Source organism: Pseudovirgaria hyperparasitica (assembly GCF_010093815.1).
Source record: "Pseudovirgaria hyperparasitica strain CBS 121739 unplaced genomic scaffold EJ05scaffold_12, whole genome shotgun sequence".
NCBI lineage: Eukaryota > Fungi > Ascomycota > Dothideomycetes > Acrospermales > Acrospermaceae > Pseudovirgaria > Pseudovirgaria hyperparasitica.
Window position 1 is genome coordinate 684,553 of NW_022985560.1, and position 24,279 is coordinate 708,831.

General features: G+C 51.7%; 10 protein-coding genes across 10 annotated transcripts; 5 read left to right on the forward strand and 5 right to left on the reverse strand.

Moving 5' to 3' along the window:
* Window positions 1-247: 247 nt before the first annotated feature.
* On the reverse strand, window positions 248-1,244 carry EJ05DRAFT_512584 (uncharacterized protein). Its single transcript, XM_033748349.1, has 3 exons — window positions 1,006-1,244; window positions 784-937; window positions 248-669 (listed from the first exon to the last, which is right to left on the reverse strand). Exons 2-3 carry the CDS (start codon window positions 899-901, stop codon window positions 350-352), a joined length of 438 nt encoding a protein of 145 aa, XP_033598465.1. The 5' UTR covers window positions 902-937; window positions 1,006-1,244; the 3' UTR covers window positions 248-349.
* A 129-nt stretch (window positions 1,245-1,373) lies between these two features.
* Window positions 1,374-3,649, reverse strand: EJ05DRAFT_455115 (1,4-beta-D-glucan cellobiohydrolase-like protein). Its single transcript, XM_033742465.1, has 6 exons — window positions 2,692-3,649; window positions 2,511-2,642; window positions 2,339-2,424; window positions 2,165-2,286; window positions 1,704-2,088; window positions 1,374-1,651 (listed from the first exon to the last, which is right to left on the reverse strand). Exons 1-6 carry the CDS (start codon window positions 3,175-3,177, stop codon window positions 1,504-1,506), a joined length of 1,359 nt encoding a protein of 452 aa, XP_033598466.1. The 5' UTR covers window positions 3,178-3,649; the 3' UTR covers window positions 1,374-1,503.
* Window positions 3,650-5,803: 2,154 nt separating this feature from the next.
* On the forward strand, window positions 5,804-6,966 carry EJ05DRAFT_441882 (S-adenosyl-L-methionine-dependent methyltransferase; the record flags this gene model as incomplete). The annotated part of the gene is made up of 2 exons (XM_033742008.1): window positions 5,804-6,231; window positions 6,315-6,966. The coding sequence occupies 2 exons, from the start codon at window positions 5,804-5,806 to the stop codon at window positions 6,964-6,966; spliced, it is 1,080 nt and encodes a 359-aa protein (XP_033598467.1).
* Window positions 6,967-8,403: 1,437 nt separating this feature from the next.
* EJ05DRAFT_441559 (Pkinase-domain-containing protein) lies at window positions 8,404-9,576 on the forward strand (the record flags this gene model as incomplete). Its single annotated transcript, XM_033741996.1, has 3 exons — window positions 8,404-9,101; window positions 9,149-9,343; window positions 9,399-9,576. Coding segments are annotated over 3 exons (1,071 nt in total), but the record flags the coding sequence as incomplete, so codon positions are not given.
* A 1,303-nt stretch (window positions 9,577-10,879) lies between these two features.
* EJ05DRAFT_86502 (uncharacterized protein) lies at window positions 10,880-12,039 on the forward strand. Its single transcript, XM_033750019.1, has 2 exons — window positions 10,880-11,026; window positions 11,099-12,039. The coding sequence occupies exon 2, from the start codon at window positions 11,119-11,121 to the stop codon at window positions 12,025-12,027; it is 909 nt and encodes a 302-aa protein (XP_033598469.1). The 5' UTR covers window positions 10,880-11,026; window positions 11,099-11,118; the 3' UTR covers window positions 12,028-12,039.
* A 724-nt stretch (window positions 12,040-12,763) lies between these two features.
* Window positions 12,764-14,534, forward strand: EJ05DRAFT_502492 (aspartokinase; the record flags this gene model as incomplete). Its single annotated transcript, XM_033747265.1, has 4 exons — window positions 12,764-12,900; window positions 12,958-13,041; window positions 13,109-14,397; window positions 14,437-14,534. The coding sequence occupies 4 exons, from the start codon at window positions 12,764-12,766 to the stop codon at window positions 14,532-14,534; spliced, it is 1,608 nt and encodes a 535-aa protein (XP_033598470.1).
* A 200-nt stretch (window positions 14,535-14,734) lies between these two features.
* On the forward strand, window positions 14,735-17,604 carry EJ05DRAFT_86582 (uncharacterized protein). The gene is made up of 4 exons (XM_033750020.1): window positions 14,735-15,295; window positions 15,380-16,227; window positions 16,289-16,821; window positions 16,983-17,604. The coding sequence occupies exons 1-4, from the start codon at window positions 14,935-14,937 to the stop codon at window positions 17,521-17,523; spliced, it is 2,283 nt and encodes a 760-aa protein (XP_033598471.1). The 5' UTR covers window positions 14,735-14,934; the 3' UTR covers window positions 17,524-17,604.
* Window positions 17,605-17,878: 274 nt separating this feature from the next.
* EJ05DRAFT_539842 (uncharacterized protein) lies at window positions 17,879-19,575 on the reverse strand (the record flags this gene model as incomplete). Its single annotated transcript, XM_033749551.1, has 3 exons — window positions 17,879-19,266; window positions 19,339-19,451; window positions 19,508-19,575. 3 exons carry the CDS (start codon window positions 19,573-19,575, stop codon window positions 18,158-18,160), a joined length of 1,290 nt encoding a protein of 429 aa, XP_033598472.1. The 3' UTR covers window positions 17,879-18,157.
* Window positions 19,576-20,134: 559 nt separating this feature from the next.
* On the reverse strand, window positions 20,135-22,579 carry EJ05DRAFT_487834 (uncharacterized protein; the record flags this gene model as incomplete). Its single annotated transcript, XM_033745645.1, has 6 exons — window positions 20,135-21,398; window positions 21,562-21,648; window positions 21,924-21,977; window positions 22,057-22,136; window positions 22,378-22,477; window positions 22,524-22,579. The coding sequence occupies 6 exons, from the start codon at window positions 22,577-22,579 to the stop codon at window positions 20,135-20,137; spliced, it is 1,641 nt and encodes a 546-aa protein (XP_033598473.1).
* EJ05DRAFT_478069 (putative tRNA threonylcarbamoyladenosine biosynthesis protein KAE1) lies at window positions 22,370-23,998 on the reverse strand. Its single transcript, XM_033744375.1, has 2 exons — window positions 23,617-23,998; window positions 22,370-23,526 (listed from the first exon to the last, which is right to left on the reverse strand). The coding sequence occupies exons 1-2, from the start codon at window positions 23,969-23,971 to the stop codon at window positions 22,817-22,819; spliced, it is 1,065 nt and encodes a 354-aa protein (XP_033598474.1). The 5' UTR covers window positions 23,972-23,998; the 3' UTR covers window positions 22,370-22,816.
* Between the last annotated feature and the right edge of the window lie 281 nt (window positions 23,999-24,279).

Consider the following 24,279-nt stretch of genomic DNA (forward strand, 5'->3'; position numbering starts at 1 on the left):
ATATGTGGCCAGTGTGCGTGATATCGCTGACTGCGACTTGTCATAACTACATGCGCACGACCGGTGGAAAGTGCCTACTCACTTCGCATCTCACGATATTTGAAGCAAGCGCCAGGCGAGGTAGACGTTCTTTCGCCCCCATGAATAAACTGCTATTAGACGTTCTTAAGATCTGTCTGCTACCATGAAGACCCTTGAAGGACAACTAGGAGATGATGTAGCATCATAACACTCCCGGGGCTCTTCTCAGCAGACCATTAGGACTCTAGGATTTACTACCTACCCATCACTGTCCAGAACGTTAGAATCCAATCTCGATTCCAAGATCCGAGCAACGTCATAGTAGAAGTTAGACATCCTCCTCAGCATCAGAGACCGGAGCCTCCTTCTTAACGCCAGCCCTTTTACTCTTCTTCTTCGGAGACTCGCTACCATGATCCAACTCAGCCTCATCAACCTCTTCCTTGACCTCCTCATCATCCTCATCAACGACAGATTTTGAACGCTTTCCTTTCGCCGACTTGGGCGTCGCAGGGGCCTTCTTGGCACGCGTCTTCTTGGGCGTTGCAGGGGCTGAACTGTTTGCATCCGGAGGCGTACCATCGCCAGCCGTAGCACCCAGAGCGCGGAGTTTTGCAATGCGGTGTGTGATGGCTTTGGGTGTACACTCTGTTGCCAAGTCAGCGCTTTGTAGGACGAGAACAGGGATGCATTGCAAGGACGAAAACGGGAAGCTGTCGTGGATGTGAAGCTGGCATGAGGAGGTGAAGAGAGAAAACATACCTGGACCCATCTCTGTCGCAATACGCTTCAAAATGTCTGCGCTGAGTGAGAGCTTGCTCTCGCGCAGTAGCAAGCTGAAGAGCTTGGCTTCGGTGGCTGTGTCCCAGTTCATAGGCATCTTGTCAGATTCGATTATAATGGCCGTTGGGAGTGGCTGTGGGTTGTATCAGCTAGCATTCCTGATACCTAGTGTACAGGTAAGCTATGGATCTCTAGACATACCTGAAGAAGGCCGAAAGATTGGCTGGTAACTTCGGAGAGGTGGTTGTGAACAGTAAGTAACAGGTTGCGCCGACAAGGTGGAGGGTGTAGTAAAGAGAGGAAGAAGGGTACGGTATTGAGGTGCGGAGTATTTAGGGTGACCAGTCCGGGCGGCCTCTAGGAAAGGAGTGGTCAGAGATTGAATGGCAGGCTAGACGAGATGAAGAGGGCTGTCATGAGATCAGTGGCCGAAGTGATACATCAAACAATGTTGATGCAGGTTGATTGCCGAGTGGACTGGCAATTCACTTCACCTCGCTAACAGTGAATCGGGGCCTCTATAGATAATTATAAATGTACGGTTTCCTCTATCTCAAGAGCAATGTACAGTGTGAACGAGTGTATTTGTTGTTTATCTACATCATTCGTGACATGATCTGCGTTGTACAGTTCAGGAACTATGGTCTAAAAACGTTGAGGCTCCACGAGCTCTCCGACCCACACTTGGAGTTGAACCTCCTACAAAGCCTTGAATGTCGAACCGATTGGTCCAAACCTGATGTTGGAGAAAGTCACTGATGCGCCCGGCGAGTTCTTCTCGACATCAGCTGGAACACCAGAAGACGTGGAACATGTCCCGCGGTCATATCCAGGGCCAGACTTATCCCTAATAGCTGATTAGCACCCACCCAGCACCGTGAAACTTTTCTATCACTTACGTAGGATACGTTGAATCCAACCACAGCATGTTCGAGTAATGATCGTCCCACAAGCTCATGACAAGCACCATACCTCTACTCATAGCACTGCTCATGCTCGCCATACCACCCTTGTCCTTGAACGTGTAGGTATCTCCAAACGCAGCCTTCTGTGCATCACAAAATGATGTGGTGATGCTGTTACCGGTGACATTGGGGATCTTCGATTGTGAGTTGGCAATTGTCTTGCCGTTCTGCACGTAGAAGCGCTTGATCTCGGTCAGGGGTGACCCGATGAACTGAGTTACGACAGTCATCTTGGACTTTGTGTCAACGGTCTTCCCAGGGCCATAAAAGGAGGTGTCGCCCATGCGGTATGAGTTGAAATCGCAGCCGTCGGGATCGCCTAGTGATATATGCGTTAGCTACTTGTCATGTTCGTTGCATGCTGATGCACTGTTACTGGAATGGAAGGGTCATACAGTTCCCAGCGTAGCGATCAGCGGAGTATGTTCCTCCGCAAGAGTCGCCGCTGCAGATGGACGGCCCCACAGGTGTGCACGAGTGCGGTGTAAATGCCGTAGAGATGCTGTTGGCTTCCCAGCTGTCCGGATAATCAGCACACGACTTTCAGCCAAATCTTCCGGAAGACTCACACATCCATCTCGGCGCAACAAGAGCCTTTACCGCCGACACCAGCATTTGCATCGTTCGAGGAAGCCGTCCAACCTTCAACATTTCCCTAGGTCAAGCATTAGCATAGGATCGCGAATCAAAGTGAGAAAAATTTGGAAGAAGGAGTATTGTCGACAAGCAAATTAGTCTTACCTCACCCCCGATGAACTTCAAGTCACGAGGACACTGAGCGTCGCAGTACCCAGTACCATACTTTGCCCCAGCTTTGTTCGTGCTGTATTTACTCATACCACCATCAGCATCCATAGCCACAAAGTAGAGAGCCTGTGTATGCTGTCAGCCATGACTTCTCAGACAACATATAAACACTCACCCCGTTCAATCCGCAAGGCAGTCCACTCAAATCCACATCAAACGTAAATTCATTGTTCAACAGATTGAACATCTTATACTTCGTATCGCTCTCCATAAGATAAGTTCTGCTGCCAATGTTCGTGCTGTACTGGCCTTTGGTCACCAACGTTAGTTTCAGACTATCGCCACCGGTCGTGATGCCGTAAGTTCCCGAGTAGTCAGCCCCGTCAAGCGCACAGTTGCTGGCGCAGGATTTGTTATCGGGACAGGCGGTCTTGTTCCATTCGTTGCCCGTGTAGCAGTTGGTGTAGCCGCCTTTATCATGCAGCCAGCGCCAGTTGGCATCAAGGACAACCTTGCCGGAGTTGGATGTGCAGCTGGTGCCACCGGTGCCTGTACATGATTTCCAGGTCATACCGGGATGTGTTTCGGCCAGTTGAGTGCCGACGAGCTGGGCGTGGACGCTGCTCAGCAGCGCTGAAGCGAGGGTGAAGCGTTGATACATTGTGATATGATAGCGTGGTCCTCGATTGATCTGTAGATAGGAAAGACCAGAAAGATTCTGCGTGAGGTACCACTATATATAATGGATAATAAGCATCTTCTGAAAGGTACTTGTCATGTTATGATATGCCAATGCGGCTTAAGATCATTCCCCTGGTCGTCCTCTATATCAAGGGTATGCGGGACGGTATTTCCGGGACACTGTAATCAGGAACGGCCTGTAAGAGCCGCAGGAGATATTGGAGCTCATCTGCTAAGAATTGTTGTTGATCCGACGGTCCACTATTGATGAAATCTATCTCGGTTGGATGTAAAGGAACACTGGACAGCATTAGGATCTACAGACTGGGACACTCAAGTTGAATAACATACACAGTCACGCGTAGTTAAGCGTCAACAGAGGCCATTGTGTTCAAGACATCGTCGCATGCTTTGCCACAAGATGTGAACCAGAATATCTTTTTCAATATCCCTCGTATCCTCCTGATTAGTCTGATTAATCGCAATCAAAGAATCGTGGCTGACCATTGCTTTTGAGGAGATGGGCGTTTCAGTTGACCGATTGGTGGATATTAAAGACATGGGATCATCGGAGGTCTCTAAGAGCTTCAATTTGATTGATGTGGAGTGTGGAGGTGGCCACGTGTGTCTGCCGGATAAACTGAGAGAGCAGCTGTGCATATATGCGTACCTGAACCATTTGTCAAATATGTGTCTGGAGACGTCTCGTCTTCTCATCCATATAGACACGACTAGTTTTGCAGCTTGCGGAGATAACGTGTATATTCTGTACTCGCGGAGACAGCGCATGCCTGAGATGAGAGTAAGAAATCAATACCAGGCTCATAGATAGAGACATGACATGGCTCTTCCTTCTAGAGTATGGAAAGTATCAGTGACAATGTGGTAATGATGTGCAATCATGCCTAGCTCTCCCTAGGTGAGCCATGGTCACAGCAGATTATTCAAGCACTGTGCTTGAATTGATATGCCTGTCGCGTGTAGTCCAACGTGAAGTTTTGCGGATTGCCCGTCAGGATAGACACAGCAAGTTTACGCTGCCTTCAACAAGCATCTACCGAACAGTCAGTACCTGATAGACGTCATGCAGGTTCATAGCGTAAGGTTGATGAGAAGTTAAATGAGAGGAAAAAGTAGTGCAGTGATAGCGGCAGGGATCGGCATGAAGAACGCATATGACTTTGCAGGAAGTGTGAGTTGTAATTCTCATTACCAGCGAGGCTAGAAAACACCATGCGTATTAGAGATTATCGAGGCCAACCTCACGGTCAGGGGACTCACCATGATGTATTGCTTGGCCAGATGGATTGGAGAACCCCGCCTTTCAATTAACCGGAAGACTTAGGCTGGCCCAGAAGAAATACCTTCGCACTTAAAGACGTTCCTCTTATCCACGATTGTCATAGTCAGCTTGGTGATGACTGCAGTGACGGACCGCGTTCCATAGAGCATCCTTGGCCTGCGAGTGACTCTACACTGTGAGGGATGTCAAGGCAAATGATGATCAAAGCGACTTCTTTTATCAATCATTGAACCATGTCGGAGTTCTCCCTCTTGACTGCATGCATCAGCGGCGTCAGACTGTCGTGATCTTCTCGATCGACTTTCAGGTCATAGCGGAGCAGCAACTTGCATTTATCCTGAATGGATGTTTCTACGGCGAAGCAGAGACCAAGGGAACGTGAGAGAGACGATCCATCCATGCTAGGCGACTTCAGCTTACAAGGGTAGAAATTAGCGCCACAGCTGCCGTGCAACACATGGATCTTCATTAATTAGCATAAATTTATTTTGTGCCCCTATCTACTGTGACATGTTCTCGTCGACTTGCTTCCTTTTGAAATGGTATGGAATTCTTTAGGTCGCCCTCGGCTTGGCCAATCCGACGAGCCTTGATAACAGCCTTATTTTCAGTGAGCTCAACCGGCTTCCAACCTTTTTCTTAGTTATGTAAATCGTATGCTGGAGTTTCTTTCACTGTAGGTATTAGTCTACTAGCACGATAGTTACCAGGTTCCACATTCTCTATCCACTGATTTCCCTCTCACATAATCAGCATGTTCACCAATTTGAAACTATTATGTCGAGACTTGACCACGATACACTAAAGAATCAAATATGTGATCAATTTTTGAAGTACGTCATGCAGTCTCTCGGCTGTTTAGTAGAGCGTTCGTAGCTTGGAGCCTTGGGCTACTCTAAGCTCTACGAGAAGTATTGAAGCAGAAACCAGCAATGGCACGGATCTGGCACGCAAAAACTTGGTCTGCTGTTCCGAATCTATCAAACTCAAATAATCTTTTATGTTCGACCTACCCCAAATAATCAACATCTCAAAGAGAAGCCAATCAGGCGCATGTAGTGTTTGTGCTTTTTGTTGCCCCGCCCTACCCAATCAAATCCCGCCCTAACTCACCCGTTTCCAGCGATACTAATCGTCATCTTTTGGAAACCTCAACACCACGCTTACAGCATCGTGATCCCATGAAAGATAGACCCAACGATCATTCCTCTAGACGCTTGGAGGTCGCAGGTCGATTTCATAGCACCGATCAGCACGATGACATCCTATCTATGTAATCAAATTAAATGCTCCCCTGTGCAAGATGCATCTCTCTGACCGGCACCTAGCATGGCTCACCGCAACAGCTTCCACCGAAGCTCTCCTTGATAGCGGTGTCCTCCCGCACGCTGTAATCCGTCTCGGTATTCGCACGCAGCTGCGTCAGCGCATACAGCTCATCTCCTCGACATCCCTTGAGAGCTCGTGGGTCACAAAAATGAAGTATGTCGACTTGCTGCGCACGCGTCCGATTGCCATTGAGACCAAAACGGCGAACGAACAGCACTACGAAGTTGGTACAGGAGTCTTGGCGGCATGCTTAGGGCCACGTATGAAGTACTCATGTTGCTTGTATGAAGATGATGGTCGCGGGGGAATCAAAGGCAGTCTGGCAGAGGCGGAGGATCGGATGCTTGATCTATATGTGCAGCGGGCGGGTGTAGTGGATGGAATGAGTGTCTTAGATCTGGGGTATGCCCACGTTTTCCTCTTTCCTGATATCCTATGCCAATCACAAGTCAAAGGCAACCTTAATACTAACATCACGTGGCCAGGTGCGGCTGGGGCAGTCTGTCTCTCTACCTCGCCGCGCGCTTTCCCAAATCCCCTATAACAGGCTTCTCCAATTCCGCAACCCAGAAAACATACATCGACGCCCGCGCCGCTGCTCTAGGCCTGAAGAACCTTACCATAGTCACCGGTGACGTCGTCGAACACACCTTCGAAGCCGCCGCCTACGACCGCGTCATATCGATCGAACTCTTCGAGCACATGAAGAATTATGAGCTCCTCATGGCCAAAGTCTCCCACGCCCTGGTCCCATCAGGCAAGCTCTTTCTGCATATTTTCCACCACGCTAATACACCATACGACTTCGAGGACGGGTGGATGACGACACACTTCTTCACGGGAGGCACAATGCCAAGCGCCGACCTGATGCATTTCTTCCAGAGGGATTTGACGCTAACAAGACAATGGTATGTTAATGGGAAACACTACGCGAGGACGTGTGAGGATTGGTTGAGCAAGATGTGTGCATCGAAGAAGGAGATTTGGCCGCATTTGGTAGAGACATACGGGGCAGACAAGGCGAGTGTATGGTGGGTGCGCTGGCAGGTGTTTTATATGGCGTGCGCAGAGCTGTTTGCCTGGGACGGGGGCGAGGTATGGGGTGTCGGGCATTATTTGTTTGAGAAGCGGCAGTAGAGAAGAAGAGAGAAGAGAAGAAAGAGTGAGGTACTGTAGATAGTGTGGGCATCAGGTATGAGGTAATGGCAGGCTCCCGAACAGACTTTCACCGACGCGTTCAACGTGACGCGACCCTGATTGATCGTGCCATTTCTGATTATTGGGAACATCACTAGCGCCACATGAACAGGCAGCCTCAGCCTAGATGACGTCTGTCCTGCCATACACAGTATATATTTGGTTCGGATTTGACAACTCACAGTTACTGTCACTACTGTCCTCTTAGTCTAGAGGCATCAACGACGGATAAAAAAGCGCAGTTTGTTACGGCTTTCTCGGTTCCCCAAAGGTCACAAGTTCGACCCGCGCGATATGAGTTTTGTTTTGCGTTTCTCTTCGGTCATACCACTTTTTGGTGTGCTTTTGTCTCTCTTTCAATTCAAGGAGAGTCGTGCCGATGACTCTTAATATCATGTACGAGACACATGTAAGACTCAGTCGAATGGTGATTCAATACATGATATAGATTTGCTGTGGGTACCTGTAGATGGATAAATTATAAAGGCTGCTGTGGTCAGTCTGAAAAGTTTCGTGATGTTTCTGGGCGGAGATCTGCAGGAGTAAAGCCTTCCTCAAGTGATTTGTTTGACATAAGAAACACCTCCCAATCCCCATGTGGAGTCTTCTTAGTGTTTGAATACACTATGAACCTTCATATATACATCTCCCTTCTTCGGCTACGATCCTCCAATCTAAGCGTCGATCAATGATCCCAAGGATGTTTCCATCCCAGCAATGCTGGTCCATCTTTCTTTGCGCGGTACATCAACTGTCATCATCATCAATGCTATTTCCCGCAAGAGGCATTGCTGCTAGCTTACAAAAAACCACATGCTTGCTGGGAGTGCAAGGGCGAAGAAACGGTAGAGGGGTCGAGCAGGATGAACGTGGACAGGGTGTCCGTTGGCAGCATGAGGCTTGCCATGACCGGCAAAGAGTGGTAGGGTTCTACCGATAGTTAGAAAGTCCAGTTGTTTATTGTCAAGCGACATACCTCCTCATGCTTGTTGTGTGAAGCTGTAATTGATCGGAGATTCCACGACTATGAGCCGTGAGATGAGGTTGTGACGGACGAGGTGATGATCGCTAGTTCAGATCTAATCTCTCGGCGATCATTCGGCCCCGCCCAGCGCATTCTCGCGCGCCCGTTCATCTTGATCAGACAATTGTTCACTCCATTACAATAGTTATTTTCGCCTAGACCCTCGACGTATCTCCGTCCCCGCATCTATGAGCATGTTTGCGCTCATATAATCTGTCTATCCATGTCGTCACCTTCACACCTGCGCATCATCATCATAATTTCAGAGCCTCTCTCGAACTCGGAGACTGAGGATTCGATCCGCTGAGATCGAGGTGGAACAGTGGCTTAGATTGTTCAGACTCGTCACGAAGATGACTTCTCCTCCGGCACAGGCGACGCCAACAGGCGTCACCCCTATTCAACGCACATACAAAGGCTGCTCGTCGATACGAGATTACCAGGTCATGGATAAATTGGGCGAAGGTACATTCGGCGAAGTGCACAAGGCAAGATCGCGAAAGACATCACAGCTCGTAGCGCTCAAGAAAATCCTCATGCACAACGAGAAGGACGGGTTCCCGATCACAGCATTGAGGGAGATCAAATTGTTGAAGATGCTGTCACATATCAACGTCCTGAAACTCGAGGAGATGGCCGTGGAGAGGCCAAAAGGAGAAGGTCGCAAGAAAGCAGTACTTTACATGGTTACACCGTATATGGAGCATGATCTCAGTGGACTGCTGGACAACCCTGACGTCAGATTCACGGAGCCGCAGATCAAATGTTACATGCTGCAATTGCTGGAGGGTCTGAGATATCTACACGACAACAAGATTCTGCATCGAGATATGAAGGCAGCGAATCTGCTTATCAGCAACAAGGGCATCCTCCAGATTGCGGACTTTGGACTTGCAAGACATTATGACGAGGAGGTACCCAGAGCAGGAAGAGGTGCTGGCGAGGCCAACAGAGAGTATACCGCGCTGGTCGTGACGAGATGGTACAGGCCGCCAGAATTATTGCTATCATTGCGGAAGTACACGACGGCGATTGACATGTGGGGCGCTGGGTACGACCCTCGACCGTACGGCCTCTTCGACAGCTAACTTTGACTAGGTGTGTGTTTGGGGAGATGTTCAAACGGAAACCCATCATGGCGGGGAACAGCGATTTGAACCAGATTCATCTCATCTTTGATCTAGTCGGATCACCGACTGACGCTAATATGCCTGGGTGGAATCAGCTGCCTGGCTGCGAAGGGATAAAGCAATTCCCGCTTCGCAAAGGTACTCTGTCTCAAACGTTTAGGGAGTATGTATACATCGCATCCAACATCACACCAACACTGCTGACATATATCTTGTAGGCAAGGCTCCTCCGCAATATCTCTACTGCAAGAGCTTCTCAAGCTGGACTGGCGTAAACGTATAAATGCTCTGGATGCGTTACAACATCCCTATTTCAAGTCTGACCCTCTACCAGCCAAGCCAGAGGACCTCCCTACCTTTCAGGATTCACATGAACTCGACCGGCGAAGCACCCGTGGTAACAAGGCTGCTCTCCCACCAGCACCTGCTGGTGGAACGGTTGGCATGGGGCCAAATGGTGAGTCTTTCGGAGCCAGTGGAGGTCCGCCACAAGCACCGCCCGGCGTACCTAATGGTCAATGGATGAATGGTGAGAGGGATCAAAGACCTCGTGGCTATGAAAGAGGTCCGCCAGGGCCGCCGCCCGGAGTTCGAGCAGGGAATTATGGCCGGGGATACGACCGTAACGATCGCAGAGACGGGCCTCCACGCCAACAATGGCAAGATGAAAGTCGACGTAGAGATGACCCAGGTTACAGACATCCCCTTCCACCGCCACCGGGAGAGGGTCGTCATCCTCTCCCAAACCCACCCCCAGTATATCGTGGCCCGGAGGGTCGCGACCGTGATCGTGAATGGGACCGAGGGGGACCTGCTCGCAATGGGCCTGGTAAGAGTAATGTCGATACCTACGTACCAAGCTATATGCGAGACCGAGTGTCTAAAGACCGCGATGAGCTTCCCACCAGAGAGATGCGACGTGGATCACATGATTCGAGAGATGATCCACCACCGTCACGAGACGATCGGCCTAGGAGAGATGAATACGTGGAAAGAGAGCGCTACCGCGATCAAGGTCTGCAGCGGCGGACGAGGAGCAGAAGTCCAGATCGCCGAGATAGGGATAGGAGAGACCGCGACAGGGGAGACAGAAACCTCTACAGAAGATGAGTGAATTTCCTGGCGAACGGAGCACCGCGGCGTGAACATTTTTGACCGCTATTGGGCGCAAACGGTGTTATTGGCCTTTCTGGTTGACATCCTAGGCACAGGCTCAGGAGGCTGTTTTCAGACGGCCATATGCATAGCGTGGCGCCTTAGGGGTATCATGATTGTATGTTTCATTTCATGTCACTCGAAATACAAATAGCCGCCTCGAGCATCCTGGTTGATTGAGTTGTCTTTAGTATTTACCGGTGAAGTCTGGCAACGTCGAGATGGTCGTGCTGAAGTTGACACAGTCACTTACGAGGGGCAGTGAGGTCACTGAATCCTACGACATGGATTCGGCAGTTCGGCATGCCAAGACGGACGTTTCTAACACCAGTGTAAACGAGGATGAGCCCTCGAGTCGAGTGTCGCAGTCTGAATGATTCTGCGCGAAATAACTTCGGATTATTATGAATAGCGCCCGAGTTGGTCTGGGCACGCTCTTACCACACAACAGCACACCAAACAGTGACATTCAAACGCGCATGCACAAGCAGCCCTTAATTTCATTGCGATAAAAAAAAACCCCCCAGCTAATACCTCATACAGTCCTGAGCATGATAGACACATATAGACACATATAGACATATATGTTTATATAAAGACAGCTATGGCCGTGGCAAGTAAGAAGGTTCTACATCACAAGGAGCCCAAGTCACTCCACACCAGGTCATTCCCCCCGGAAAAAAAAAATTATGTAGGTTTCTATCTACCTGCTGTTCAGCAGAAACATTTGTGTGTCCGATGATTAATCCAATTTTTTTTTTAGAAGCCACACTCTTTCGCATCATGTCTTCCCTCAAGCCGTCCGTCTTGCTTGCGGCTTTCCTCGCCATTCCATTTGTCTTCGCGGAAGACTGCAAGCCAGGCGGACCCTGCGTCAGCTACTATCCGGAGGTAGGCTGTCTGCAGGATTACAAACCTAACCCCGGTAGTTTCAAACCTAACCCCGGTAGTTCCGAACCGAATGACGACAATTGCTTCAAGTGGGAGAATTTCAAAAGTGTAAAGCTCGAAGCAGACGGAGAGACAGATGTCACTTGCCAGATGTGGCAGAGCAACAATTGCAACTCCGATAAGCCCGCCTATATGAAGAATACGCCATTCGAATGGAGGACAGACTTTGTGCCTCCTGACAAGAAGAATAACGGGCTTAAGCGGGAATTGTGTATCAACCCCAGCATGAACTTTCCAAAAAAATCCCCATTCCTCTTTGGGTCCATGCGATGTGTCGTTTATGGGCGAAATTCCGAGGGCATGACGGTCGATACCAAAGGTGCGGTAAATCAGACGGAGTCTCTAAATACAGCGCCAGTGCCGCCCACGTCCAAAGGGGGGGTTGCGCCGACAAATGGTATATCCTCAGGCCCAGGCTCGCCCTCAACCCCGGGTATGCCCCCAGGCCGACCAATTGAGGACGCGCTTCGAAAAGGAGAAACATCGTCCTTGGCACAAAAGGACTCATCGTCAATGAGTTCGGACGGGAGGTCAATGTGGACAGGCCCAAATCCTATGAATCCGTTGAACGGGGCTCCTGATACGGCCACAATGCCACAGAACGGTCAATCGTCGCAAAACGGATCCCCAGTGGCGCCACTCTTTAGAGGATCCGCAGGGGCACGTTCGACGAGCCCAGAGTTGGGTAGTGTGAGCGAAGGTGGACGAGGTTCTACCCACGGGCAGCCCCCTAATGTGTGAATGAAAATGAGGGGATGCTATCACTACACACACTCGGAGTGGCTAAGATACACCTGAAAAGATGCCACAATGAAGAGAAGGAGAGGATAAGATGTGAGAAGTAGAAAATAACTTATCGGAAGCTGGAATCGTCTTGGTCGCGAGGCTGGGGTGGTTGTTTCAATAGAAAGGTTGTTCATAAAACAGGCGGATGTGTATCGTATCGTATCATTCATTATATGTATTCTTTCATTGTATCCATTCATTGTATACCTTTGTTGTATAACTTCGCTGTATACCTTTTGTTGCATACTTTTATCGTATCCTGTCATTGTATACTGTACTTTCATTGTATATATCCTGGTATCCAATTGCTTGACTTTCCAGGATCCCCGGGTCCCCCGGTCCAGTATCTCGTCGGCCTCAGGCTACACTTGTTCCAGCCTGAGCCTTTCTGTTATGATCCACATTATTAATCGTCGAAACCTTTTGAATCCGGGGAGCCTCGGATGGGACGGTCGGCGCGTATTATGTAGGTGCGCCATTTTGTGGGGTTTGTCAGACTCATGAAGACTCATCAGTGGGTCTTGGCGGGCCGAGGACCCCTCTAGACGAAAAATGCCCCTCTACACCTATACACTTCATAAACTGAACCCTCTCCTGATTATTTTCACGACATCACAGTCCTCACGCGCTTGCTCCATAGCACATCTTCACCCCTCAATACCTCCATACCTCCTCCATATACACACATGCAATGGCCGCTGCCATGAACGGAATCGAGCGGTTAACGAGTCACCAAGAGGAAAAGCATTTGCCCGGAGGCTGGGTAGTGCTCAAGTTCGGGGGCACAAGCGTCGGCAAGTTTGCGGAGAATATTGCCGAGATTGTACAGTGAGTTTAGACGAAAACATGGATTCTCCTCCATGGCCAATTGCTGACCGCGTGCAGAGCTGGCCTCGCTGGGAACAAACGGATTGCCGTGGTATGCTCTGCTAGAAGCAACAACACCAAGCTTGAGGGCACCACGAACCGGTGAGTCAATTTCTCGCAGAGTCATCTTGCATGGTGCAGATTGGCTAATGTGGCGTCACGCATGCAGCCTCCTCCGTGCAGCTCGCGAGGCCGAGAAGAAGTCCACCAGCAACTATGGCCCGATTGTCGACGCGATTCTCAACGACCATGTTGCAGCCGGCGCCGATACTTTTGGCTCCCCGGAAATACTTGCTGAATATACTGCGGGTGTAAAAGCTGAATGTGAGAATTTGACCAGGATCTTGGAGTCAGCCCACCACTTGGAGGAGGTCAGCGTGAGAGTCGAAGACAAGATTATCAGCAAAGGAGAAAAACTGAGCTGCCGCTATATGGCTGCCCTATTGCAGGCCCGCGGAGTCAATGCACAATATGTGGACATGTCTGAGGTGCTCTATACCCCTACACCCAAGGGACTCAACGAGAAGTTCTACTCTGATCTAGCCGCAAGTCTCGCGCAGGAAGTCTTTGCGTGCGGAGAAAAGATACCTGTCATCACAGGTTTCTTTGGAAATGTGCCTGGAGGACTATTGAATGTCATCGGACGTGGCTATACGGATCTTTGTGCCGCGCTCGTTGCGATCGGCATTCAGGCAGAAGAGCTGCAGATCTGGAAGGAAGTGGATGGTATCTTCACCGCCGATCCACGCAAGGTACCAACTGCTCGTCTGATTGACTCCGTGACTCCGTCTGAGGCTGCCGAATTGACCTTCTATGGCTCGGAAGTCATTCACCCTTTTACCATGGAGCAGGTAATCCGCGCTCGCATTCCAATCCGGATCAAGAACGTTATCAATCCTCGAAGTGCCGGAACTATCATCTTCCCAGATGCAATCTCCGAGGTTGAAAAGAGCATCCCCGGGACTCCAGTGCCCGAGGCTCGTATGATTAGAAGCCGTTCCAGCACGCTCCTGTCCAGTGTTTCTTTCGGCAAGCCAAAGCGTCCAACCGCTGTGACCATTAAACATCACATAGTTGTTCTCAACGTGCATTCTAACAAGCGTACACGTGCCCATGGGTTCTTGATGAACATCTTTTCTATCCTTGACCGCTGGCACCTTAGTGTAGACCTTATCTCCTCGTCTGAGGTGCACGTGTCCATGGCAATCCATTCCGAAGCAGCTCTGCTAGCAGGCGGGGGCGAGGATGAATGGAGTATTGCCCATGCTGACCTTCGTGGAGCAGTCGAGGACTTGGGGGAAGTCGGCACTATCGATATCGTACCCGACATGGCCATTGTCAGTCTCGTTGGGAAGCAGTTGAAGAACATGGTTGGTATCAGTGGCAAGTTCTTCAGTGTCCTGGGTGACAATAACATCAATATCGAGATGATCTCGCAGGGCAAGTCCACACCTCATCGTCACCAGATTCACCTTGTTTGGCGCTAACCTCCTTCAGGGGCGAGCGAGATCAACATATCATGCGTCATCGAGGAGCGCGACGCCGACCGCGCTCTCAACGTTGTACATACGAATCTCTTTACATTTCTGGAGTAAAAGTCGGTTGCATTGATGAATGAGCATTTCAACATAGCGCAGGGTGCATAGCAAAAGTTTCTTTTCCGGGCTCACGCAGCACGACCAGCGAGCATCTACCATTGAGGTCAAAGGGAGTAGCGTTTTCATGTTCCACAGTCTTTCAATCCATATCATGGTTCTACTTGACGCGCACGGGCCTAGTGAATTCTATAATTTTGCCAAAGATCTTTGTTCACTTGGCCCGCTGGCACTGAGCACGCACTCGCCGCCTGTTCCAGGGGGACCTGTGCTTGTCGCGGTGAGCAAAGAATAACAAGAAAATTTTCATAGTATAACCGCCTTGCGTGTTCCCCCTCTTGTGTTTCCTTCTTCACCAACCAAGTTTCGTCACAGTTTCTGGCTGTTTACCACCTTCATCATGTCAGACAACATCGAGAGAGAACAGCAAGGTCGACCCCTGCGAGTTGATCGTGCAAGACCATCAGCACGCGCAATCGAAGAACAAAGAATGCTCTCTGCTCTGGGAGAATTTGAACAAGCAAGGTCAGCCGTATCGTCTGACATTTCCGTCGACGCCCCAACAGAGCCATTTCCAGACTTTGACCCCGCTTACACCGGCCGTGACGATAGAGTTCCTGGCGTCTATCGCAACGAGGAAGAAAGACAAGTGTCTGCTCGAAGACTACGCAGTCTTGGTGTCAGAGAATCGCAGTTACCAACAGCACTTCCATCTCGACCTGTCCAGAATCGCCGATCGCGACTCCCAGTTCCTATCTCAGGTATGTGTGCTTCTTTGATGCGCTGTTATAGCAGTGTGAAAGCTGTGCTTGACCTCAAAACAATTCCTCGACTAACACTGGCAGGCACGTTTCGATCTGCTGCAATGTCAGACCAAGGAAGGCGTCCGCTTCCGTCCTATGAACCGTCTGGTGATCCTTACTCTCACTCTGCTTCTACTAGCAATCGTACTCAGCACCATCAGCGCACCTACTCTGACCCGTTCGAGTATGATAACATGCAACTACCTGCTCATATCCTCGAATACCAAGGAGGCAGTGATGATGATGATGAACAGCTCAATTTGAATATGCCAGATCCTTCCAGTCCGATCAAGGTCAATCGTGCTCCGCCTGCGCGACCTACTCTTGGTCAGCATCTCTCGCAGCTCAGCATTTCTGGCACTGGAGACTTCGGTCTTGGAATCTGGACCAGCACCCAGACAGCCAGTCCCACAGACGTCGATGACTTATTCACTGGCAGCGTATCCCAGGGACAAGAGTCTTCACAGCAGGCAGAAGGACAGCGCACGCCACGCAACAAGGGCAAAGCCAGAGCCCGAGGCGGTGATTATGATGACCCTGACAGAACTCCACGACCTGATGATGCTCCTCTGTTTGGCGCCGATGGCCCTACGTTCGTCCAGAGGGACCGCAAGCCTGCTACTGCTGTCACTATCGCAGAGAGATATGAGCATCCGATCGTCTCCAAAGATCCTAACAACCCTTTCCCAGAATTCCACCTGTCTGATACATACGGGGAGAAGGACCCTTATCGCCAGGCATACCTCTTTGTGCGTGAGAGTCTCGGCCAGCTGTACATGATGTGCACTGCCAAAGAGCTCCCTCAGTCGCCCGACCTGCTTGACTTTGATACTCAGAGATCTCGATATGAAGGAAAGTCTCCAACTTCGTCCTTCGGTAGTGGTAGCAACGTAAGCATCGCCCTAAGTCTACCTCACATCCTTCCGCTTTAGCTAACACGTTACTTGTCAGATGAGCCCCACATCACCTTTGACAGTCATCGACTCCAACGCTGGTGCCATCGCAGGTCCCCGAGATGCTAGCACGTCCTTTGGATCGATGCGTTCTGTAACCGGTCCTACTGGCCCCGTCTCCCCCACTGAAGCTCGTCGCCCTCCAATAACCCAACGATCTATCACAACTTCTTCCATGCCGCAATCATCATCCCAAATGTCAGACACCGTGTATGGTGCAGACTCCGACGCCGCCCGCACCTCGACTTCTTCAATGGACTCTGACAAAGCCACACAGTCCAGCAAGCACAAGGAATTTGTGCACCGCGCACGCAGCAACGAATGGTCCGACCAAACCAACGAGGTCTCGCTCTGGTTCATCGCACAGTACTTCCTCCGAGAAGAAGCAAACCCCGGCGCAAAGCTGAACAGGGACGGATCCGTCGACGTCAAGAAGTTCCTCGAAGCCGAAGAGGCCCGCAACGCACTGACATCCCTGATTGACGAGGAGAACGACAAGATCAGGCTGGAGATTCGCACCAAACTCCTGAAGTAAGTTTCTTCTCTCCCCCTCTCCCTCTCCCTCTCCCTCTCCCTCTCCCTATCTCTTCTCCTCTCTTTCTCCCTCTCCTTTCCCCCCTACCCCACTCTTCCCCACTCTTAACACCGCGAAATATTTATTCCCTTATGCTGACTTTGCTTTCCTGCAATAGTGGTGGCCTCGACGCCGCCGAGCGCACCGCCTGCCTCGGCATCCTCCGGGGCATCCGCATGACCGAGGACGAGCGCATCAAGAAGTGCGACCCCTCCACCGCCCAGTGCGTCGCCGCCTGGGCCGTCGTCTTCACCGAGTGGGCCCAGAAGCGCGACGAGGTCGTCATCAAGCTGCGCCGCGCCAGATACCTGGCAAAGCAACAGCAGTGGATGTCCCATCTCGCGGAGATGGAGGAGAGGGAGCTGCTCCGTCGCCGCCGCCAACACCCCTCCACCACCACCACCACCTCCCCCTCCTCCTCCTCCTCCTCCTCCACCGCCACTTCCGCCGCCGCCGCCGCATCCGCCCTTGCCGCCGACGCGAGGGCCTCGGAGCAGAGGGCCGAGCGCAGGCTGCGCGAGGCAGACGCCGATATCAGGGCGTATCGTCTGGGCGAGCGCGTCGTTCTCGATAACGACGCCAGGCTTCGCATGACGCTCGCGGCTCGGCGCGAGTCGATTCGTGCCCGCTTGGCCCTCCTCCAACAGCCCCCGCAGTAGAGAGTGTAGCAATATATCCAATGCGTGTGCTTTCTGAAACTTGCTTCCTGGTGCCTAGTCTTTGTGATTGTGTGTGGGTGATGTCGTGATGCTACATGTTGCCTTGCTGGTGTTTGTGTGTTTGTGGATGCGTGTGGTGTTTGGATTAGGGCTGGGTTGGGGATGTGGTGTGTGGTTCTGTGGGGTTTGGTTGGGTGGAGACTGGTGTGGCGGGAGAGCAAAATGAAGTTTTTGGCTTGTTCGGATTGCGACTGGGGAGTGGGAGAGGGTGTGCTGTGGGTGTTTGTAAAGATCAAAGGGTGGGTTATTTACGTAGCAGGGTTGATAAATGAGGGTTTGTGCGAGGGTAAGGATGGGCTGGGATGGGTTATGGTGGAGGGCTAACAGGGGGTTTATGAGTACAGGGGAGTGTAAGGGGGTGAGTATGAGGTTGAGGGTATAAGTGTCTGGTCGTAGATGTAGACGTAGAAAAGGGTGTAGGGAGGGCGACGAACCGCGATTTCGGCGTACTGAATACGTAGGATATATGGTTAACAGGCTATGGACCTTGGATGGAATCTCCGATACCAACAGACAAAAAGTATCCAAAAACGAATGATTTGGACAAAAGACTATGGATAGGCTCCCAAACTACTCAGTGCGTCATCGTCCGACGCAGCGCCTCCCTCCGCCGCCTCACCCGCTCCATGTCCTGCCTCGACTGCTCCTCATTCCGAGCCTGTATAGCCACAAAAGCAAGGAGCCGCGCATCCTCCAGGTCCTTCTGCGCCTGTCTCACAAACGCAGGCTGATCATCCAGCACATCCAGCGCCAAATCATCCACCCAACCACCAGGCAGCCCATCACGCAGCTTCTGGCGAATATCCCAATGATCATGGGCGTCAACCTGGTCGGCGGCACGCATATGCTCGACAATGACGTCCGGCGCGACGCCGTTCTGGAGATGATACAGCACGGCTTTCCGCGAGCACTTGTTGAACGTCTCGAGCCAGAGCCAGATGATCCAGAGCTCGAAGGCGAGCTTGAGACTGGCCGTGTTGGCGGGGCGGAGGTTGAAGATGGCGTAGGCGGCGTCGCTGAAGTCCATGACGAGGAGGAGCCATTTTGCGAGCGGCTGGGCGGGCGCGCGTAGGGCGCGTTGCATGCGGAGGATGGAGTCGCGGGTGTCGCGGATGATGGCGCGGGGGAGCATGGTGCCGGGGAGGAGGTTGAGGGTGAGGGCGGCGGTGGGGAGGCAGTTGAGGATGTGGACGGTGTTGATGGAGTCTGGGATGAGGGTGCGGAGTTGGTCGCGGACGTCGTATTCGATGTCTTTGGTCTTGCCCATGTCGTAGATTTTGACGTTTGGGGTGCATGGTTCTGTGTCTTTTGGGTCCATTTGTTTGGGTTTTGGCTGGGTACGGTCTGGGGGTTTTTTTTTGGTATTACGAAAAAGTAATAGGTGGGGATATGTGATGCTTTGTGTAGATGGCTGTTTGAGCGATTGATGTGGTGGATGATATGTCGGGTTTGAGCTGGGGGGTTTTGATCTAGTTATACGGTGAGGAAGTGCTGTTGTGTGTTTTGAGTAGGAGGTGCTCGGCACTTGGTTGGTCTTGCCCAGGTTTGCGAGATCCATTTCTCTCGAATACACCAAAAGGGGCGGTCGCTTGGTAGTGGGAAGTGTGATACAGGTGTATTGCAATAGACCGACATGGAGGCTCATCTCCCGTGAACCCATGGCTTGCCAGTGAAAACTTGATCCTTCAGCGAGGACATTTGAGCCACAAGACTTTCAGTGACATGTTGATAAACCATAGTCCACGAGTGCAATACCAGAGATAGCAAAGACAGCGGCAGTGAAAATCCAGACTTCAATCGATGTCTCTCCCGTTGGGAACTCCGGCTCACACTTGCCGTCGGGGTAGACAGTCTGAATCCGAATGGGACTGCGACACTATGTAGATATGGGTACATTTGACTGGTGTTCGAGTTACATGCTGACCTTACCGTGCCTTCCATCACTGTATTGACAATCGACGTGGTCATCAATGACACACCAGACCGCTCCATCACAGCACTCGTCCTGCCTTACTGATGACGAACAGCTTGGTAAGCTATATATGCCCTCATTCTCAGCGTAGAGTTAAGATCTTACGAGGTAAACATAAAGCACGCCAGCAAAGAATGCTAGACAGTGTCCTCTGGCGATGCTGACTTGTCGTTCACAGCTTGCCGGCCGTGATATATATCGAGAGCGAACATGTATCTGACCGACTCGGTCTCCACACAAGCTCTCTCGCCAAAGTAGCTCGACGTCACCATTCCTGACGAACATTCAACCATTCCATGCTGTAAGGTGATCCTGTAATGACCACGTCCCAGGTGCGAGGAAGGAGTTGTTGCCGTTTGAGTTCACTGTATCGAGCGTGGGATGAGTTTGTAGCGAGTGTAACGTTTGAGATAACTGGAGGTGTATATGGGTTCCCGAGTGATGTAAAGTATGCGACGATTAGTCTCGAGTTTATCTTTTCGGTGGAGAAAGCATTCCTGATTTGCTCAGGACAGTAGTGGTGCTCGTATTCGTCGACCCAGAAACCAGCGTAATCGAATCCGCAACTCCACCACTCACTCACATCTCCCACCCCCCAATCAACCCACCACTACCCTCTCCCCTTTCCCCCCTCCCACACCCAACCCTCCCCCTACACCACTCAATCCCCTCCCACCAGGCCTCACACCCCTCAAACCCCCCCTCCCGCTCCAACACCCCGGCAATCTCCACCACAAGCCTCCTCCCCACCGCCCTCGCCCACCACGCCTCCCTCCCCATCCGATCCAACAGCACAGCCCAATGCATAAGCAAGAACAACGCCAGCGGCTCGCGCCGCGCCAGCGCACGTGTATACGCCCTTCCTGCCGCGAAGGGGAACGAGATGCAGAAGAACTTGATTGCGTCTTTGGCGGTTTCGACGAAGCAGAGGTTGAGCGAGGAGAGGGCGAGGGGGTAGGTTAGGTCTTGTGGGGGTTGTGGTTGTGGGGGTATTGTCGCCGTCGTCGTGCCTGTGTCGGTGGTGGTGGTGGTAGGAATAGGGGTAGGAGTGGTAGCAAGCGCAACAACCTCCGCAACCCGCGCCATCGCAAGCTGTGTATCCGCGTCCAAGTCCCCGCGCGGCGCCATCCTGATCAGTTCCATTGCAGATACCAGACTGGGTGCTAGCGGGGATGTCATCAGCCAGTCCCAATGCCCGACTGCCATTGCGGCGCCGTGTACGTATAGCGCGAACAGCGTGCCTATATGGCCCAGTACGCTGCTACTACCGCTGCTGCACCACTCTGTAACATCGTCGTCGATGGCGGGGTTGTTGTTGTTTTTGTTGCGAAATTGCGGAATCGCAAGATTGATCATACCAACAAGCATGCTAAACATGTAAAAGACGTGCGCGCTATGCTCTGTGATGGCGCCTATCTGGCCGCGGAACGAGGCGCTGGCGGTGTCGTAGTATTCCATTGCGGCGCGGAGGTATGTCGCTGTTGTCGCTGTGTTACTGCTGGTGTTGTTGATGTCGTTGTTGGTACTGGTCAGATACGCCTTTTCGAGCGCGGATATGGCCAGGATGCCGTGGAGCATATAGGAGTATTGCATGCCGCCACGGGGCACCTCGACGGCGAGGTAGAATGCGTCTTGGGGCACGGCGACCATGGTTGCGTATGTGTGTGTCGTCCAGTGGTGGAGGAGTTCGAGGTCGAGCATGTGGCGCGCGGGCGTCGATGTTGCGTTGTTGTTGTCGTTATCATTGGAGATGATGATAGGCGAGGGCGAGAGTTGCGGAGAGGGGGCTTTGTAGTGGGAGGAGCGTGGCGGACTGCCGTTGTAGGAACAGGTGCTGCTGCATCTGCGGGCGACGCAGTTTGCGCATGGTGGGCCTTGTTCGTCGCACTGAGTCCATTGATGAGATGTTAGTTGTCTGGTTCGTAAGTGGGAGGGTAATGGGAAAAGGGGGTATCGTGCTTTTACGTGTCTCCTTTTGCAGTTTGAACACCCGCGCCGCGACTTACTGTGCGTTGTACGTTTCGACGGCGCCATATTCGTGACTCGTGTCTCTTCTAAGGGCGATTGCTATATCATACAGGCCACTCTTCTTTCTGTAAGGTATTTAGTATCGCACAGTCTCAGGAACGACTTTCAGCCCCAGGGCTTCCCAGGCCATTTAAACCGCCATGCTACGTCTAATCTCGAATCCAACCGCGGCGGAATCGGGAAAAGTCGTGAAAAGACATGGATAGACGTCAGAGTGGTGTATGGCAAGGGGTCATCTTCGAGCCAAGGCTTGGATGGATGATAACATCTCAGGCTCATCAGCCTCAGCCTCAGCCTCAGCCTCGTCAAACCGAGCTGACAGGCTGCCACCCCTACACACTTGACTTTTTCAGCATAGTGTACGCATGCTACATGCTTGGCTGTACCGGGGAGGCTACTTGGGACATAACGTTAGTAATGGCATAGGAATTAATGATTGGAGATGCACCCTTCGCTTGATCAGTCAGACAGACAGAACAGGCATCTTGGCGCGCTGTGCGGACCCACTGGATATTCCATGCATGACTCGACCGACTCGACCCCGTCTACATGACTTTGGTTCGATTCAGTGTAAGTGGGATATAGATAAACGTTCCGTCAGCGCGACATAGGGCGAGATCTAGAAAATTTGCCACGGGAGCATTCTGTAGCATATTCGCCTGTTTAGCCAAAATGGGAAGAAAAAGGGTTCTTGGACTTGACATGACTTGACAAAGCGGACGCTCCCGAGATCCGATCAACATGGATGGACAGGTTGAGGTGTGACTCAGCAAGGGAACTTGCTTTGTTATTACTATAGCTAGGCTTGCGAACTCTGCGCAGGATGGTTTGACCACACTTCCGGCTTCGTTGGTCTTTGATTTGTGTGAGTCATGATCTGTCGTAGTCGCGGGTCTGCTATGATGTGAGTGCCAAAATTCAGGCATCTATAGCATCCGACCTGTACTTGTCCCTACCGTGGTAGAGGGTCTCTTCTTTGGTAGTCCCTGGAGGCATGCTGTGGGATGCTCATCGACAGGTTGACGTCAGAAGTGATATGCCCGCGCTTCCAGGCTGTTGGGACTTTATGCTCATCGAAGCAGAACCACAGTTCCTGCCTGAGGGTGGGAATGTATTCCTGCCCCTCGAGATCTGCTGCTGTGGTCGCTAGAGGGCTATCATCTCCGTCTTCGTCCTGTCCTCTTCCTTCCGAACCATCCTCTCGGCAAAGTGTTAAGACGAGGAACAGCCCTTTCAATCCCTCCACCCAACATAGACCTCATCAGTCCTATATCTCTGCGTGCACGTCGTGTCTTCCCACTCCGTCCTCACACCCGTCTCCCAAGCCAGCAGTCCAGCATGCGCAATCATAATTCCATTATCAATGCAAAACCGCTCATCCGTTGCAAACACACCACCACCGCGGTCCCGTGCCATGACGCCCATCATCTCCTGCAAACGCTCATTGCATCCCACCCCACCCACCACAAGCACCTGCGCACTGCCCACATGCGCCATCGCCCGCTCCGTAATCTCCACCAGCATCGCAAACACCGTCTCCTGCAACGAGAAACACAAGTCCTCCTTCGTCACCCACTTCCCCGTCTCCTCGTCTCTCAATCGCTTGCCTTCCGGCACGTCATCCCCGATCTGCCCCGCCAAGACGTCCGCACTGGCTAGTATCCCCGAGAAGCTCGCGTCCATGCCTTTGACGGCATACGGCAAGTCGACGAGCACCCGGCCTTTCTTCGCCAGCTGCTCGATATTATACCCTGGCGCCGGATCGTTTGGAATGTTCAGCGTGCGCGCGAAGCGGTCGAGACAGTTGCCGACGGCGATGTCGAGGGCCTCGCCGAAGATGCGGTAGCGTCGCGAGGAATAGGCAATGACTTGGGTGTTGCCGCCGGAGACGTAGAGGACGACCGGGTTGGAGGCGCCGGTGATGGCGCGGCCCATTTCGATGTCTAAACCACGCACAAGACATGTGTCAGAAGGATTTCATGGCATGTAATATGGTGTAATGTTTTGGGAATGACTGAGAGAGCTGTACGTACGGCCTACGCAGTGGTTCACGCCTACGATGGGCTTGTCCCATAGGATGCTCAGCGTGCGCGCTGCGACAGCAACACTTTGAAGTGGCGCGCCCATGCCTGGGCCTTTCGTGTAGCAGATGCAGTCAATATCCGACACCTTCACCTTGGCCTGCTTCATGGATTGTTTGACGAGCCGCACAACCCATGAGCGGTGGTGCTTCGCCGTGTCTTTGGGTAAGAAGCCCTCGCCAGGTGGAGAGACATAGGTGTGGCGGAGGTTGGCGAGGATGATGGGCGTTTTCCCTGGAGCTGGATGGGAGATTACGCCGACACCTAGTTTATTTGCGGAGCCTTCGAGGCCAATCGATATGGGCATTGCGAGCGGTGCGGTGTCAAGTGTGCGAATGCTTCAGAAGGTTGTATTAAATGTATCGCGAGGACGTCTGTTCGCTAGCGGGGCAAAGCGAGCCTAACGTGTGAGGCATCAACTAAATATAGGGACGCATTCATCGACATTAATACAGTACCTGGGGCTAAGGTGAGGTTAGTCTTAGACGATGATCAGTACCAGCTCACTAATCTCGGACGCAAAATGAGTATGACCTATATTCCCATTAAAAGGTATTAATGATGTATATCTAAGCAACTCAAAACACCACCCTCGTGTCCTGTGTATCAATATAT

Coding starts and splice junctions, on each gene's coding strand:
- EJ05DRAFT_512584 (XM_033748349.1), bottom strand. CDS start 901: ATGCCTATGAACTGGGACACAGCCACCGAAGCCAAGCTCTTCAGCTTG. Junction 670..783: donor TGCGACAGAGATGGGTCCAG/GTATGTTTTCTC, acceptor ACTTGGCAACAG/AGTGTACACCCAAAGCCATC.
- EJ05DRAFT_455115 (XM_033742465.1), bottom strand. CDS start 3,177: ATGTATCAACGCTTCACCCTCGCTTCAGCGCTGCTGAGCAGCGTCCAC. Junction 2,425..2,510: donor TGAAGTTCATCGGGGGTGAG/GTAAGACTAATT, acceptor TGCTTGACCTAG/GGAAATGTTGAAGGTTGGAC. Junction 1,652..1,703: donor TTGGATTCAACGTATCCTAC/GTAAGTGATAGA, acceptor ATCAGCTATTAG/GGATAAGTCTGGCCCTGGAT.
- EJ05DRAFT_86502 (XM_033750019.1), top strand. CDS start 11,119: ATGTCTTCCCTCAAGCCGTCCGTCTTGCTTGCGGCTTTCCTCGCCATT.
- EJ05DRAFT_86582 (XM_033750020.1), top strand. CDS start 14,935: ATGTCAGACAACATCGAGAGAGAACAGCAAGGTCGACCCCTGCGAGTT. Junction 16,228..16,288: donor CCTTCGGTAGTGGTAGCAAC/GTAAGCATCGCC, acceptor GTTACTTGTCAG/ATGAGCCCCACATCACCTTT. Junction 16,822..16,982: donor ATTCGCACCAAACTCCTGAA/GTAAGTTTCTTC, acceptor TTCCTGCAATAG/TGGTGGCCTCGACGCCGCCG.
- EJ05DRAFT_478069 (XM_033744375.1), bottom strand. CDS start 23,971: ATGCCCATATCGATTGGCCTCGAAGGCTCCGCAAATAAACTAGGTGTC. Junction 23,527..23,616: donor CGTGAACCACTGCGTAGGCC/GTACGTACAGCT, acceptor TGCGTGGTTTAG/ACATCGAAATGGGCCGCGCC.